Source organism: Diuraphis noxia, unplaced genomic scaffold, assembly GCF_037042655.1.
Source record: "Diuraphis noxia isolate RWA-SAM2 unplaced genomic scaffold, SU_Dnox_SAM2 contig0002, whole genome shotgun sequence".
Lineage (NCBI taxonomy): Eukaryota > Metazoa > Arthropoda > Insecta > Hemiptera > Aphididae > Diuraphis > Diuraphis noxia.
This window is the reverse complement of record NW_028301712.1, coordinates 59,093,477-59,112,770: the sequence shown is the minus strand read 5'-3', so window position 1 is coordinate 59,112,770 and position 19,294 is coordinate 59,093,477. Positions and strand designations below refer to the sequence as shown.

The 19,294-nt window shown below is 26.1% G+C and overlaps 1 protein-coding gene across 2 annotated transcripts; it reads left to right on the top strand.

Moving 5' to 3' along the window:
- The first annotated feature begins 65 nt into the window (after positions 1–65).
- On the top strand, positions 66–9,588 carry step (cytohesin steppke). Of its 2 annotated transcripts, XM_015520101.2 has the most exons (12): positions 66–252; positions 312–428; positions 2,078–2,151; positions 3,313–3,377; positions 3,466–3,732; positions 4,419–4,531; positions 4,587–4,735; positions 4,814–4,925; positions 4,988–5,221; positions 5,984–6,053; positions 7,712–7,832; positions 9,135–9,588. In XM_015520101.2, the coding sequence occupies exons 2-11, from the start codon at positions 389–391 to the stop codon at positions 7,797–7,799; spliced, it is 1,212 nt and encodes a 403-aa protein (XP_015375587.1). In that variant the 5' UTR covers positions 66–252; positions 312–388; the 3' UTR covers positions 7,800–7,832; positions 9,135–9,588. The 2 variants fall into 2 exon arrangements, with proteins under 2 accessions (XP_015375587.1, XP_089074698.1); XM_089218572.1 differs by having other exon boundaries at positions 66–428.
- The last annotated feature ends 9,706 nt before the right edge of the window (positions 9,589–19,294 follow it).

Here is a 19,294-nt window from a genome sequence, read left to right as displayed (position 1 = left end):
CTCACAAAAGACGCGTTATCATGTTTTGATATTATTATAATAACAATATATCAATATCGTATGTACATTTTACAAGAAGTTAAGAAATATATTTTTTCGCTCGCGAATAGGATATTTTTCTGAATAAATTTAGAATCAAGGCTCGACTGCGACGATCAGTTTTTCAAACTTCTCTTCACGAATAAACCAAGTGCGGTGCGAGAATAACTTTGTCAATTTAGGTCTCATCCTGAAAACGTGTCATAGCGATCGGTATCATCAGTAACTAAACGAGATTTGTCAACAAAATATTTAATTTTCTCCTATTGCAGTCGTGAGTTAAGTAACGACCATGATCTAATCCATGTTTCCAATGCTGCTAGTATGAAGTACACTGAGAGGATCTAAAATGAACGTTCCATACATCAATGACACTTTTAACATTAATGGTAGGTGTACTTTTTAAGCTTGCAAAACATTATAACAGGAAATAACACTGTAACCCTGGTAATTGGGTTGTCGAAATGTTTGCTGATAATTAGTTATTAACATTAAATACTATCCAATTAATGCCTTATACTTTTAAAATTTAAATCATATTCATGTTGTTTCATACTAATCCAATATTTCACTAGCGTTTGCCCAGTGCTATCCCAAAGCAAATCCCTGTGCAAATGGGGCACACGCCCGGTGCCTCACATATATACAATAATGTAATATATTGTGTGAATAAAATATTTTCAAACATTTTAACATAATATAATATTGTGAGTCCAAGGCCTCAAATTCTAATGATGCCCAGGGTGCCATGACACTATTGTTCTGTTTGAAGTGCTGTTCCATTGTCTATCATACAGTAGAAATAAATATACACTAATAAAATATAACTCATACATAATCGAAAAAATAGAATTAACTGTTTTGAATATATTTTCATGTATATCTATGTGAGGTAGCTCATATGTTTTATGAACAATTATAAATGTATTTTCTATGAACATAATAAGTACAGTATGAATCTTGAAGGGCTAGATCCACCAATGTGATCTACTACGATTATGCTAACATATGACATATGTTTTACATATATTGTACAGATATTATCCCTGACAAAATATAAAAAATATGGTTACAAATTAACATTAACATTTTAAATCTACCAAAAATAATACTGTTAAACTTGTGTAACTCGCAGTTGAAGGGACCATAAAAAAATTTGAGTAATCCAAAAACCAAACATACAAAATTAGAGCTAGGGACCGGTTAAAAGTTTGAGATATCAATGGTTTTGAGTTAAAGAAGTTTGAGTTAACCAACTTCAATTGTATTAATAAGTTGGTCATAGTTCCATAGTTTTCTAAAATCATACACTTTAATTAATTTGAAACCCATGACACATATTTATGTTAATTCATAATTAAATCAGTCAAACAATAGAAATTTGAAATGCAAGGATTTTATACATCTTCATGATATACATACAAATATGATCTAGGATATGGTGCTAGTCTATTTTAAATACAACACCATACCTCCATACAATTAAAATTATTCATACCATAACTGAACTTTTAGTACAGTGCTAAATATAACTGTATAAGTGTGGTTAGGTTAATTTATGTCAAATAATTTTTACTACTATTCAAATGCATTTGTTTTAAACTACTATTCAAAAGTTGTTTTAAGTTTTAATTGCCTTTATCATGGCATTCTGTAATTTATATTTATATATTTTCTTATATAAAACATTGTAAAAATACTTGGTGTATTTACACAATTAAATTAATAAATAAAAATAAAGTTTTAATTATACTCAATGATATTTTTCTGTTATATTTTAAAATAAAACCTAGTTTTTTATAAATTGTCAAATAATGGAATATTATAAAAAAGGAATATTATCTGTGAAACTGTTATACAACTAATATGTATTAAAGTTAAAACTCCAACAATTTATACATAAGCTTTAAAGGAAAATATGATTATAAATTAAGAAAAAATGTGTTTACATTGTCATTACATTACATTAACAACTATAAATTAATATTTTCATTATACTTGAATGAAAAATAATAATCATTTATTATTTTTATTTTAGAACTTTCAACAGATCAACAAAAATTGTTAATCGAAATTAGACGTCGCAAGGCAGAATTATTACTAGAAATACAGGTTAGTAAAAAATTGTATGTTACCTACATGTTTCCCATATATCACTTTGATGCATTAGTTTAACCTTGTAAAAGATCCATTAAACATAAATGTATCTTAAACAGTCTATTAAGTTGGTATAATTTAGTTAACTATGAAAATGATACTGAAATCAATTTAGATATTTAAATTGTTTAGAATAAAACAACTATTCCTAATTGATAAGATTTATATTTAATTAGTTTAATTCTATTATTTCATTGATTGTCAATTGAGTTCCTATAGAATTTAATGTTTATCAATCATCTAGCACACTTATTATATTTTTTCCTTAGTGTACCTAGTATAAAAACAATATTCCTATTACTTTCATTTTTATTTAACAATTAGGTTTCAAGAATATTGCTATTTTGCTTTCCTTTTATTAAATTCATTAATAAATAACTAGTTAAAAAAATAAAAGAATAATTATTTATTTTGTATGTATCCTATATTTACTTACTTAATATATTATATATAGAATAGAAAACCATTTTAGAATTATCTCAAAATAAAAAATATTTTATTTAATATGAATACTATTAAGGAAAAATTCTAACAATTTATAAGTACTTAATTTACAAAATTAAAAACTAAACACAAATACAAATACTTATATCTCAGATAAATTTTAGTACTTTTTTAAATTAAATAATAATTTTAATTTTAAATAATTATCATTTAATTAGGTATAAGTACCTAGTAATCTTTAATATATACTCACACTTTAAATTAATGAAATAATTACACATTGTATCACCTGTATTTATCTAATATTATATTAGTACTTAAAACAGATAGATAAATTTGTAAAAAATGTTGTTATTGATAGTGTACATTATTCATTTAGATTATATTCTAAACTTGATATGTTGTGTATACTTTATTGATGTATTATATCCAACGACACTATTAGTTATTCATTTATTAAACATTCTTTAAAAAAAAAAACATTTCCTACTTAATTTTGACGGTTTCAGACATACTACATCCACATTAAAAACAAAAGAAGTTCTTTTATTTTATTAATATTACATATTTTTTGTTATTAATTTTTAGCATGAATTTATTAATACAGTTATAAATGTTTAGTATAAATTGTATAACATTTTGTTTATTTATTATGTTATATTTTATTTTTAGCAATTGAAAGATGAGTTATCCGAAGTTGTTAGTGAAATGGAAAATATGGATTCCAATGACGATAGGTAGTTGTTATTTATTATATCCATTTATTTAAAATCTGTGACTATTAAATTAATTTATGATGAATATTATTTTTCATTTTTTTTTTAGTAAAAATCAAACCAAAGCAAAACAAATATCAATTGGTCGAAAAAAATTCAATATGGACCCAAAGAAAGGAATTGAATTTCTTGTTGAACATGGTCTACTAAATCACAATGAAGCTGATGTTGCTGCTTTTCTATATAAAGGAGAAGGATTAAATAAAACTGCAATTGGCGATTATTTGGGAGAACGAAATGATTTTAATGAAAGAGTTTTAAGAGAGTTTGTTTCTCTGCATGATTTTACTGATCTCATACTGGTTCAAGCTCTAAGGTAAAACTAAATTAGAAACTTAAAAATCAACAATAATTAAGGGCCTAGTATTTAATTTTTATGTGAAATTAAAATGAGTTATACAAACCAATATTTGTTTACACTCCTATAAGGTTAGGTTAGGTATTATATGATTATAAAAAGAGTTACATTTGTTTATTATAAGACAGCCCTGATTAATGTTGTTTTGTATTGTAAATGTGTTAACTAAGTATTTGAAATAACGTGAAAATATACTTAATGTAGGGTAATTCCAAATTGTATTAAATGTAATAATCTAGTGGTTCTTTCTTTTATTTGGTAAAATAACAATGTTACTTTTTTGTAATTACTTTTCTTCTATTTTTATATTAATATAATTTAATAATTATATCAAAGGTAGCTGATTTAATTACCCGTCCAAATATATATATATATATATATATGATATAATTTAAAACATATAAATAATTAACTTAATGTTAAACATAAAAAACATTTATTGCTAACTATTAACTTTAACTTTTAGATATACACTTCACTAAATAATATTTAATTGTAACAAATATTGTTTAGAATCAAATACATTTGTAGTTGATTATAAGACTAAGAGTTTAACCATTAATAAATCATAAATTCTATTGTAAATTTTAATAATTTAAATATACTCTACTAACTATTTAATAAACAATGTTATACATTTTTAGACAATTTCTATGGAGTTTTCGACTTCCCGGCGAAGCACAAAAAATTGATAGAATGATGGAGTGTTTTGCAGAAAGATATTGTCAATTAAACCCAAATATTTTTACCAATACAGGTAATATGCTTAAAAAATATTCTTGATAATATTACTTTATTGAATATTTTTATAGATACTTGTTATGTTCTGTCATTTGCTATTATAATGTTAAACACAAGTCTTCATAACCCTAGTGTCAAAGATAAACCATCAGTTGAACAATTTATACAAATGAATCGTGGTATCAACAATGGTGGAGATTTACCTAGAGAACTTTTAATTGTTAGTTAAAGAATTTAGTAGATATTTTTTAAAGATATGATTTTTTTTTTTTAATTCTTAAATTTTGTTTTCATAAAGAGTTTGTATGATAGTATAAAAACAGAACCTTTTAAAATTCCTGAAGATGATGGTAATGATTTAATGCATACATTCTTCAACCCAGACAAAGAAGGATGGTTGTGGAAACAAGGTATAATACTTATATTATATTAAGTAATATTTTATACTTTCGTTAAATTGTAAAATTTTTAGGTGGCCGTTATAAAAGTTGGAAGCGCCGTTGGTTTATTTTAAATGACAATTGTTTGTATTATTTTGAATATACAACAGACAAGGAACCTCGAGGTATAATTCCACTAGAAAATATTGAAGTACGAGAAGTATCTGATCGCCATAAACCTCATTGTTTTGAGTTGTATGCAGCTCCTGGAACTACAGACTTTATTAAAGCATGTAAAACAGATAGTGAAGGAAAAGTAGTAGAAGGTGAGAATAAAGATAAAATAATGAATGATTATTATTGCCCTGTTAAGATGACATGCATGTGTTGTCTCCGTTTTACAGACATATAACTTAGCAAAATCTGTTTTGTGCGGGACATTTTTACACCTTCTGTATTTATTACAGAATTATCAAAATGTTATCTGTAATGTAACGTTTTTATTATTTGGATAACATAAATAAAATTTAAGTTATCAGTTTAAGAAAATTAGATATTTGTTTGTTTTTAATTGATTATTTAAAATTATTGGCTATCTTAAAAATTAAAACGGTTCAACACAGACAAAGGGAGTAAAGTTGTCCTGCCAAAAATGGTTTTCGATAAGTTGTATGTTTGTAAGACGGAGACAACACATGCATGTGTGGCGTCCTCTTAATAACTGTTCAGTTTTCTAACTAAATAAAATCCTACTCTGGGTTTTTGATATGATTTGTAAACCAAACTCAAAATTAAAATAGTTAAGGCACAAACAAATATATAATTAACTAGTATTGAAACATCATTATTTATTACTATGGGAGACAATTGAAAGAAATGTTCGATCATTAATGACATCTAATGAATGATATTTTTAGTTCTGATGAACAAATTTAAATTAATTAATATTAAATGAATAATGCTATTTTAATTAAAATAGTAACAATCTTTTCATTGATTATTTTACAAATCAAATATTTTTATAATCTTTAAAATATTTTTAATTATATTAATTAATTATATAATTTAATTGATTGATTATATTGTAGGTAAGCATACTGTTTATAGAATGTCAGCAGCTACAGCAGAAGAAAAAGATGAATGGACAAAATGCCTTAAGTAAGTTGTAAGAAAATAATTTTTAGTGACAATTGAGGTAAAGCAAGTTAGGCTTGCATTATCTTATATCTGGAGACAATTAGTTTATACTAAATTGTACTATTTACTCATTATTTTTTATAGAAATGTATATACAAATATATCTGTAAATCATCATTTATTTTATCCTACAACTTTTCAACATTTGAAAATCATTAATTGTTTCTAAAATAATTCTATGCAATCTATGAATTCCGCTAAAGAAAATATACATACTCAGACTTCTAAATAGTGTATTCCTATAGCTTTCTCAATAGTAACAATAATCAGTATCATCTTAATAATTACTCACATCTTCGACAGGGCAATTAATTTATACTATGTACTTAGATATAATCTTAAGAAGATATATGCGCACTATTTGTTTGTTTTCTCTCTCTGAACTATAGAAAAAAATTACAAATTTAAAATGCTCATAATTAATTTTAAAATTAAAAACTCAACGAAAGTCCATGAGGTGCATTAGATAATATTCTTACTTTTTGGCTTGATCGATTAATTAATTCTAATATTAATGCAAACAAAAAAAATTATATCTATATTAATAGATATATCTTTATAAAGTTACATGTATTTTATTTTTATTTTTTTGTAATAAAGTTAATAAAAATAAAAATAGCTATATTTTATAGAGTTTATTTTGCTGAAAATTTGGACATTTCAATATTTTATTTTCATAAAGTCACATGATTATTAATAATTTTTTTATTTATAAATAAAACGGTAAAAAACTGGTTTTTATCCGGGCGTCGAATCTCCCTCAACGGCTAATAGGTATATTCTCATGGGCACTCTGTAACAATTTAATATTCCAAATAATAATAATGTGAATAATAAATGCTTATATATCATAGAATATATTGAACGTTTTTTTGTGATATGTATGAACTAATCGTATTAAATAAATATATATGTACATATTATTACTTATTAGTTATTATCAACAAAATTCCATATATCTGAACTTTTGTTTCCAAATTAGTCGCAGTCCCTATTAGTTTGGATAAACAAGGTTCTACTGAACCTACAAGTTGAATATATATAAATCTCTATGACATAGTGTAGTATAAAGCCTTTAGTCTAGTTCAGGATAGTTCGATCTGCTGTTGTTGGTAGGCCAATTTATACATTTATTTGAACACTGGGACTGGGTCAACAATGAGTCGAAAAAAAATTGTATTATTAGTAGGCTATATGACCAACTTTTGCTATCACCCAACTCCTAATTGTTGTTTCTTTTTAATACTTTACTACATTTGTATTCTAAGGGGCGTGGAGACAGGGTTGGCTCAGGTTGATCTAGTTTATCCTCGTTATTGTCCTACGCCAGTTATCACTTTATAACTTAATTTTAATGAATTTTCTAATTGCATAATATTTTTTTCACTATAGACGTGCATTTAATATAAATTAATGAACTTTTAAATGTTTTGAATTGAACTCAAAATATTGGTATTTTTACACCTCCAACAAGTATACTGAATATGATACATTTTTTTAATTGCTTATTGGCTTATTGCATAAAAATTAATTTTGATTTATCAATTGATAGCCAAAACCATCACTATATCAATATGTATATGTGATTATTTTTAATAACTCATTATTACCATTTTCAGACAAAGTATTAGTCATAATCCTTTTTATGACATGTTAGCAGCACGTAAAAAGAAAGCACAAAAAAACAATGTTCATGGTCGAAGCTAGCGTCATTTACTCTACTGTCTAAAACAGTATTTGGTAATTTATAATTGTTCAATTATTAAATTTATTTTTTATTTTTTTTAACTAAAAAATTGTTATTATTAAGATGATGTAAGTGCACTATTTATTTCCCCTTTGGCCCACACATAACACTACAAATTAGAGTTTAAGAGAGTCAATCTTTTGTTGATCGGTTAATATTAAAATAAATTGTCTTATTAATAAACTTAAAGTTATAAACATTATCTGTTTCTGTATGTTATCTCAAATTTTAAGGAAATTATAATTTTGTATAATATTGCTAATTAAAATTGCTTATATAACATAGATAAATTTTAATATTGTATAACAACCAATATACAAACACTGATTTAAACATAACAGAACTTTGATCCAAAATTATTGGTTATGTGGTTATGTCCATTAGTCAATATAATAAAAACACCAGAAATTGTGACAAAAGACTCTATAACTAAAAATTAAATTATTATTTAACATTGTAGTATAGCGAGGTATTTGTAAAGAGCCTCAATTATAATATTTATTAATACCAGATAATATTAATCACTAAAATTCTCATTACCTAAATTTCAATCCTTAACACCACACATTTATATAAGGGTATCAATATTCAAATTAATGTTAAGAATCCGAGTACTCCAATTCTACCATTTGGGTTCAAAACCTTAGTGGACTCTTATATTAATATGAAATACATATTATAAATCATAGTAAAAAAATTAAAATGTTCTATTAAATTCAATAATAATAAATTATTATTATTTTATTTATAAAAAACAAGTAAATTACATTTATTTAATATTATGTGTGTACTATCTAAAACCTTGATCTATTTACAAACAGTTGAGACAACCATGTGCAATATACATTGCTAGTATATTCAAAAACTTATTCAAAATGGTTGATATTTTATGTATTTAAAAAGTGTAAGCCGAATATTTAATAGCTTTTTGCGTCATAAATTTAGTGACAGTGCCTACCAGTACTTATTTTATAGTTATTCATAAGAAAGAAAAAACTTGAAACTAGCCAAATAAAATTTAAGATATATTGACCTAAGTGAACAAAATACTATTAATTTTATTAAAAATTATATTAATCTTAAAACAGTAATTTACAATGTATATTTTATAAATTATTATATAATAGATAATACACAATTTCAATATTTTTTTTTTCTGCAATGTTGAAACAGTTTTTAAAATAATTTACTATTAATAATAACTTTGAAAGTAGGTTTTGTATACTTAATGGTTTTAATTATAAATATTAATGATAAAAAATTATTTAATTTTTTAAATATATTTTTATTTTTAGTGTACACTGGTGTATTCATATGGACACTCAAGATACTGGAAATCTAACAAAGAAGATCAATTAAACAGAACTTTCAAATAAAATAATGATACCTAACCAATTTGTTTTTTATATCATTTGTATCAAAATGAAATTAGTCTGATTGAACAATAATCAATATTTTTTATTGATTAGCACATTATTTTATTATGAATATAATTTTTTAATATACCTCCTGGCATCACCATAAAACTTTAATAGTTATCATTTTCACAAATCAGTTCAAATTTATTTTATTATTATATTTTCTGTTTATTACCAGAATTTTATAGCTATTTTTATAATATACAATCTAGTCCCAACATTTTACATAATTATTGTTTTAAAACTTACTTTATGCATTGTTTTGGTGGAGTTTATGTAAATAATTTTAAAATAAGTATATTTGTTCATAAAATTAAAAATAATTATTCAATTTTGTTTATTTTATTGTAGTTTATCTAAAAATGTAACTGACAAAAAAAAAGTGAATAGTAACAGGACAAAAAAAATATTTTATTTTTATAACATAAGCATTATTTGTTTATTATTGTATTATGTATATTTTGTCTTTAAGTAGATCACTATGTAATGAATGTGTTTGAAAACAATTCTGGTAGGTAGCCCTAATGTATTGAAAATAATGTGTTACTGAATACCTATATAGACATCTACTACCATGTTATTAATATAGATACGTAATAGTGAAAAGTATCAAGTACTCAAATCCCTACAAATAATATTTTTACTATTAACAAAGGCAAGTAATGTACATAACAAGACAACTAACATTTTACATGTGTAAGTAATAATGTATGCCAATATGTATTAGCCTAAAAAGAATGACTGATGGGCAAAAAATACGGTACACCTGCATAATATAAAGACATTTTTAGTCGTGCTTAATGTTTATCATCTACAGGCACAATTTGACTAAACATGTATAAATATAATGATTCCTGATTTTTTTTTAATATTCTTAGTAGTTTGCTCTTAAAAATGTATTACAAAACTATGCTATATTATCATCTCTGTCTTTCATTAAAAAACTCGCTACTCTGCTTCCAGTACAACAAAAAATAAAGTTTTACATCCTTCATCTTTAGGATTTATCTTCATAGTCTTTCTATTTTAGTATTAGTTAATACTATTATAGTTATTGATTGCACATAAACAATATGAGGTATTTCACACATCAAAGTAAATAATCATAAACGTAAGCAATTATAAATGTTAAAAATATTTAACTGTTGATAAATTTACATAATATGTTGGTACCTATTATGGATTTGAAAAAAGAATGTATTAATCATAAACCACTCATTTTACATTAACCTCCCTTCTTTTGCTTTTTGTGATTTTAAATATTAACTTCCTTTTATCAATTGTATACTTAAATAATACTTATATTGGTTAAATAATTTTGAAACTTGAATATATTTGTAATATTTAGGGCTACGATTTTAATGCCCTAAAAAAACCCAAAAAATGCATTTATGGCCTAAAAACTAATGTACTGAACGTCGAACGATATAATCGGACGTCGATTTTACCGATTTAAGATTATTTAACAGGAAATGCGGTTAGTGGTTACTCAAACCTTGTCCGATAATATAATACGAATTATGAGTACCTAAACCTACTTATAATCTGTTATAATTATATAAAAACCATGTTGGTGTGAAAATCTTGAAATAAAATTTCAAATTCATACTTGTTTTCTAAAAATTGAAAAATGCTCCAAAAACTCTAAAATGCCCTTAAAAATTAAGAAAAAGTCTTAAAACTAAGAAATCCCAAAAAATATAAAATAAACTTTCTTATTCTCATTCATAAGTACATAATACAAATTTGCGAGCAGACGAGCATCGTACAGTATAAGCTTTAGAAAACAATGCAATGTGCATAGAAATCTCAGCCCTAGTAATTAATATATTGTACACAATTAAAAATTAAAAACATAGGATCTCAATGATCTCATAATCAATAAAACAAAATATGAATTTTAAGAAATAATAAAAATTAATCAAGTAATAATGCTAAAATAATTGAAGGAGAGTAAAAATATATAAATGTATACAAAATTACAAAACTTAAATACTGTATGTGTGAAAGACTTCGGGCCTCGGAGCGCAATAGGTAGATACTATTGTGAAAGCATTTAAAAAAACAAGAACAATTTAACTAATATTTAATTAAAAGTTATGAATAAATAAATATATAAATATATATATATTATATATATGTATATTTATTATTTTGGAGGTTTTTATATCTAGGGTAAGAGCAATTTATAAATAACTAGTATTAAAATGTCAAGTTTTTTCTCAGAAAAAGCAAACATTTGAACATAAAGCGACCGGCGACGCATAGGTGTGAGGTGTCTATATTATATACTTATACATGGTAAATACCTACCAATTACCGTTGATACAGGCCGGTCTGCTATTACAATTGCTAAAATGTATGTAAATATATAATAGCCAATAGGTACAGATATCAATGGAATAATATTACCTATGCGCATAGGCGAATCTAGGAATTCATAGCAGGGTGTACCTTTACCTCAAAAAGGCCCTCTGTAGTTCAAAATACCTCTCAGTTATCACACGTTTAAACTATGTTTCTCATTTGAAATAACATTAATAATATTAAATAATATTATTAAGATTAATTTTCATTACCTAATTTAGATGCTATTTTTCATCTGTAACATACAAAATTATTCAATTTAATAAACTACAACTATTGCAAAGTTCAATATATGTCACTCAATTATTTTTTTTGGACATACTTACAACCAACAATTAAATTGTTAATCAATTCTTTTTTTTAAGATTCTTGGAAGTTTAATATAACATTTTATAATATTATTATTAATAACAAAGAATTGTGTGAAATATATAATATAACTGGTACCTAGTAATAGCTAGGCGACATGATATTATACGTAATACTTCTGTGTTAAATGTTAAATGTTAATACTTAATATGAAATAAAGTATTTTTCATTTTGTCAATAACTATAAAAATGATAATTACTGGTAAAATTAAATGACATAAAATAACTATGATTATAGCTATAAATTACGACTATAGCCGTGCTATAAATAAACAGGCATGTTTTCTCTTTTCTTGAAAGTATCCTGATCTTTTATCAACTATGCTTATCACTATAATATTTATTGACAATATTAATTGACCCATAAAAATGTATTAAAATTAAAACACAAATTGTTTAATGTTTAGACTCATTACTCAATCCCATTGTAACTGAAATTAGTATTATGGGGCCTACATAGGTTTATAAGAGTCGCAGGGTGTGCCCTGGCACACCTGTAGATTCGCCTATTCCTATGCATATTGCACTATTGCCATTTGCCAGTATATTCTACTGAAGTAATGCAAGGCCCATATAATACCGTCGTGTGTACGGTAAATACACATATAGATATAGTGTATCATGTAACATACGCGAATTTTTCGATTTAAGTACATTTAGTAGGTAGGTACGCGTTATTTGAGTTAAGTGCGCGCTGATAGCTTGAACCCATATGTGCCATCGTGCATTCGGTGTCTACAGACTTTAACAATATAAATCGAAAAACTCACTTATAAATCATGAACTATTCGCGTGCTGTGTAACAATAACGCGTGAGCACATCATGCAGAGTTGCGTATGGCCTGTGGGCTGTGGCTCGAACGAACCACCTGCCACCTTAAGACTGAACTTGCCTATACTTAAATTTACTATACATAGATACACCTACATACTATTATTTGTGTTCAATGATAACACGGTCGTTTTTTTGACGTAGGGCGTTATCGATCATAGCTACTGTTACGAATGAATTTTTTTTGAAAAGGCCGTAGGCTGTTTATACACAAAACTATTGTAATAAACAAAAAAATGTACGATTATCTAATAGTTTGGTTATATACAATATACCTATAAAGATTCCTTAGTTGTTCAATAATTGCATTGAATACATTCACAACAAAATTACAAAATTATAAAAATAATAATATGTAATTAGGTATTTTAGTTTGACTAGATTCGTCAATTACCTAGCCATTCACAACATTTTTTGAATTTTAAATAAAAATGTTTTTTAAACTGAGACAATACTTTAGATCATAATATGATCTAAAGATAATACAAGTATACTTCAATACTTGTATTGTATTGGTGATATTAGTGTATGACTGTATCACATTCATATGCGATATGTACTTTTGTCAAGGCCTTAAAACTATAATACTACTGCGTTAAATTATAAAAAAACTCGTGAATAAACGACATGCAAATGACTGAAGAATTTTTACCAAAAATATTATTGATTTTGCAAACAACGAATTTCTTTTTTATTTGTTACTAATTCAATACAAATGAGTAGATATTAACTATTTAATGTATAGATGTAATTACATATGAATAAGTGATATAATATACTAGTGCAAAAACCAAAAGAGCAAGTTAGCTAACTATATAATTTGTTAAACTCGTTAGTTTGTACCTATAGTTTTTTTTTTTGTGTGTTTATTATTATGTTTTATTCAATCTGTTTCAAAGGAGAACAATACGAATAATTTATGATAAAAGCTAAGATAAAAAAAAATAATAATAATAATATATAAAATGGCAGATTTGACAGATTTTAGAGGCCTCCCAGTGGAGGTACTACGACATGAGTAAGATTTTCTTAGACTAGGTTATTATTGTAAATATTATATTCAAGCAGTTAGGCTAGGAAGTCGCGACACCACTGTCTTTTTAATCTTTTAGTTGGGTTACCTGGGATATAGAAACAGATGATAGGTCAGAGATTAAAGGATTTATATGGTGGGCTATGTGGCTATTGAAACGTTTATGATGTGTTTTCGTCATAGACCTTATACTCCATAATAATTGCCAAACGGAAAACGCATTGGTATTTTAAAATTGAAACTCATAACTAAAGATCACCTAGTAATATGATAAGTCTTATAACAGTTATAACTTATATGTTAGCGATTGGCACCGTCTAACGATAATAGTAGATTGCGCAGCGGTGACAATGTTTTTTGCCAAAGATATCGCGCTTTTCAATTTCATATTTGATGACCAACAGTCTAACACACACATATCGTGCGTGAGGTCTGACGCTTCGATGTTCATGCGTGTGTGTGTGTCGTGTGTGTGTGAGCTGTGAACACCGAGTGTGTAGTGTAAGTATAGCCAGATCAACAACGACACGCCCTTTTCGGAATAGAAAAATCAATAAAGTGGTCAACCACCCGGCCGCCGCCACCGCTAACTATTGGCGATGATGTTAATATATTATTATATCAACATCCTCCAATAATAGTATCTGCGCGTGACGATTTACGACTGACGAGACGATACGTCCTCGGTCGGGTAGTCCACTACCATCATATTAATATATTGTTACATTTATATATTTTTATAATAAAATAATACATATACATTATATTTTATTATACATTTTAATAATATTCCATAACTTGTATATTATGTTTAGTGACAATATACTATATATGTATATGGTTCGCGGAAAAAAGTCCCACACTAGGAAAAAAATGTCTCGACGTAAAACGTCCCAAATAATATAGACTTGATTTTAATTGATACCTTTTATTTGTGTGTTCCTAATAATTGGTAGTCCAACACATACTGATAATCGTATCGATATAATTGATATAGGTAATAATAATAAATATAATAGTAGTCGAACCATTTTATCATAGATAGGCCTTTCCCCTCAAATTATCGCCGTTATATACCTATTGGCTATAATGTATTATTAATTTTATTATACCACACATACATACATATTATGTAGCTAGGCCTCGATAAGTATAATTACTGAATTAGTAATAAATAATTATGTAATTTTTTTCCAACTTTAATAAATATATAAATAATTATAAATATATAAAATAAATATATTAATATATAATATATATTTATTATTTATTTATTTATTTATAATATAAATATATTAATAAATTAATAAATATAATTTAAATGCATTTTTTGAGATTTTTAAGTTATTTTTGCATTTTTCTAAGGGAATTTTTAAGATTTTTTAGGTAATTAAAATTTCTGCCCTAATAAAAGCTATCATTACCCATATCTTTTAATCCTATATTTGGTTTAGTTTACTTTGGATTTTTATTTAATTTCCACAAAGAACGTTCTGCTTTTATTCGTTGGAGGTGTTCGAAAAATAGATCTATGAAGTGTCCGTGTTTTATTTCGTGTACATCATAAATAACATACCTAAGTACCTATTAATATTATAGTATTACAAATTTAGAAGAAAACCTATTTATTTCATTAAAAATAATTTGTAGTTAAATTATAACTATACAATTATTTAGAACTACTGTCTATATAGTAATATAGTCTATTATAAGTAATATTGTTTATTGTGATTTTGGGGTGGCTAAGCCTCCTCTCTATTTGCGCCACTACAAGGTGCTCTTTAGGTGATTATTTTATCAAAAACATATATATATAAAATTCCACCTATATATTTTCTCCTTCATCGTGAAATGTACATAATACGACATTAATAAGCGGACATCGAACAAATAATATGAGTTATGACTGAAGGATGGAATAACCGTTTTGAAAAACTCTCTGGACATAAGCATCCGACGATATGGAAATTAATTCGAAAAATAAAAAAGCAAATTTCTGCAGATGATGAAAAATTAGCTCTAGATGCTGTAAGAGATTCAAGAACTGTTAAAAAACTAGGAAATACTGGTATACAATAGAAACATGTCTAAAAAATGTATGTATAATACAAATACAAGCGGACAAAATCAGTGTGTTAGATTTTTTAACAGCCGTAAATCACAATATAAGAAAGAGGTACGATTAGTATATTGTATATACCTATTGTATTATTATAATAATTTTATATTTATGTATTTTATATTTTATATTTATTTATGTATTATTGACTATTTAACTATTATATATGTTATTTCATTATAATTATTATAACATTTTATCATTATATCGATACGATTATCAGTATATGTGTTCAGCTGCCAATCATTAGGTACACAAATAAATTAAGGTATCGATTAAAATCAAGTCTATATTATTAAAGGTGGGAGGTTTTACGTCGGGACTCGGGACATTTTTTTCCCTAATGTGGGACTTTTTTTCCGCGATTCATGTATATAGCCTAAGGTATTGACTCTATTTTATCATTTTTATCATAATATGAGAATGGATATCAAGAATAAATGATAAATAGTTATGTATTAGGTATTTAGGTTTAGATAAGGTACTTAAAATTATTCACAGAGCCTCAATCAGCAGAAGCGGTGCTGGGGGTTATAAACTCTGCCAGTATGTTATCTCTTATGTGTAATGTATAATATGTATATAAACGTATATTTAAACAATGTAAATTCTCCCTCAAAATTATTTTCTAGTTGCACCACTGGTTAGGTATTCATACTTTAACTATTTTTATATTCGTTACGTGATACGTAGACGCGTTTTATAGTGATGATGTCAAACGATATAATATATATAATATTTCTGTTTCCGTAATAAATGATAATAACTAAATAGTAAATACAAAAATGCAAAAATACTAAATAGATTATATAAAACATATTATTTTAGGGGTGGTTGGTGGCCTGCAGAGATATGAAAGCAGTGAGCCGTACAATAAGTAGATATTAAAATGAAAAATTTAGAGCCAAGAGGCAAGAATTGGAAGAAAAGGTTTTTAATTTTATTATTATGATTAATAAGATAGATAACAAATGTAGTAAAATATGTCATATAAAATAATAACAGATTAAATAATATTGTATGGGATAAATAATTATGTCAATTAATCCTTATAGATATTAATAATTATTAGTAAAAAGTTCTGGTCGCCTATTTATCATAAAAATATATGATATAAATAATATAATTTTTAAATATTAATTACTGTACACAAACATCTAAATTTAATTTTTATTTTTTTTTTATCCTGTAGGACGTAGGTTATTGAAGAAGTATTTAAAATAGAAACCGATGACAATAGAGGAGAAAAAAGTTAAACAAGTGTCACGCAGATTTGGATTATCTAATTTAAATGGATTATCTAATTTAAAAGTTTAGTAAGCTTTCGTACACGAAATGCATCTTCTGATCTTATAAAAACACTAAACATACTTCCAACAACCGCTTCCGAATGTGAACGAGGATTTTCTGATATGAATCTCACCATAACTGATCTCAGAACTCGTTTAACGATTGAAAATGTGTCAGATTTAATGTTTATCACCATCAATGCCCCCCCCCCCCCAGTTGTAGACTTCAATCCACAACCATATGTGAAAATTTGGATGCGAGACCACAGATCAGCAAATTCAGCCCCACGTGGCAAAGAAAAGAAAAAAATCGTCGACCAAGAAGATGAGTCAAGAAAACAATTTTTTGTCAATTTATTTAAGTAATTAATTAATTTAATCTAATTTTTATATATTAAAAATGTAGTAGTAATTTTTTTCAATATTGTCAATTAAACCTCTCGCTGCCACTTTTATCATTAAACAAAATAAAAAATAAATACCTATATTTAAGCGTTCTTCAGCATAGTATAGTCTCATAAAAAATGATGTGAACATCACTGGATATAATACCTTTTTTTTTCCGTTCAAAAAACCAGTAACGTGTGGGAAATGTTTAGCACAATACTGCCACCCGGTCCTGGATATAATACATATCAATACCTAGTGTCCCAATATATATTATGTAGACACGTCACATGTAGCTACATCGTTATTATATTTAAATATGTACTTATTACTTACTCTATAATCTATATTATAGTATAAACCTACAAACTACAACATGCGACCTACCTATTACCTAAAACAGATAGAGTAGAATATAGTATATATAATCGTGTCCAGTGCCTTAGCCAAGCGGGGTTTTGGGTTTGGGGGTTTAGTGTTTATCCCCCTCACAATTGTAATTTCCCCCTAATAATCCCACATCCTCCCATCTCATAATACTGGGTGCTCCACTAATTGTGCCGCTGGTTAGATTATAATTATTCATGTAACTTCCGGCGATAACTGAATAACGCTGAAGCCAATAATATAAGCGCGTTTCTGAGTATTTCGAGAGGACAATAAATTAATAAATTTCATACCTATTATTATTTCACAAACATAACAAACTAATTATCACTACTATTATATTGTAATTAATATTTTATAAATAATGAATCAATTAATTTAAAATGTCTATAGTGTGATTACCATTTAAAAATTAATAATTATTATTCATTGAAACATGTATACCACAACAACTATTATTTATACATTTTAGATAAAGCTAATTTTAGTGACACTAGATCTTGTTCTAATCTTCGCATAAATGAATAAATTATTTTAAATTGTTCAGATATTTGATCTGCGTAGTATAGTTAACTGAGTAACAATGCCTTTTTTCCATAGAAGTCCGAATAAATTTTTCTAGGGAAGTAGACAATAGCTTGTTTATACAAATAATACATAAAATATAATGTATTTAATTTTTAATTTTATTATTTTTGTTTAATAGGATTTTTATAATAATGAATTTTCCACGAAAATCCAAGGGGAAATGCCCCAAATCCCCCCCCCCCAGGGATCACCTATATATTAGGTACCTATTAACGCTTCTTTCTAGTTATAAGAACACTATATCAATTTAATCTATAAACATATAGGAGTCCGCCCCGATTCACTCATCAACGCCCAGACCAAATTGCTGGGTCTAGAGACTTGAAATGAGTTTGACGAGATGAGTTGATGAGTACAGAGTAGGTCGGTATATCGTATAAACGATTTAGACTTTAGAGCCTATTAAATCCATTAAGAATGTCAAATCTATTAGGTATATACTATATAGGCAAGTTAATGAATTTGACTTAGGTAATTAATTTTTAAACAGCTTTTTTAAGAAAGAATGAAACAACTTCCTAGTTGTGATAACAATGATTATGAAGTGTTATTGACTATTGTTTGTACCTATGTCCTATACCTACATATAGAGTTAGAATATAACATCCAATAACAGTGGTTTTCAACCTGTGCGTCACGGCTCCCAGGAGTGTCGTCGGATATTAT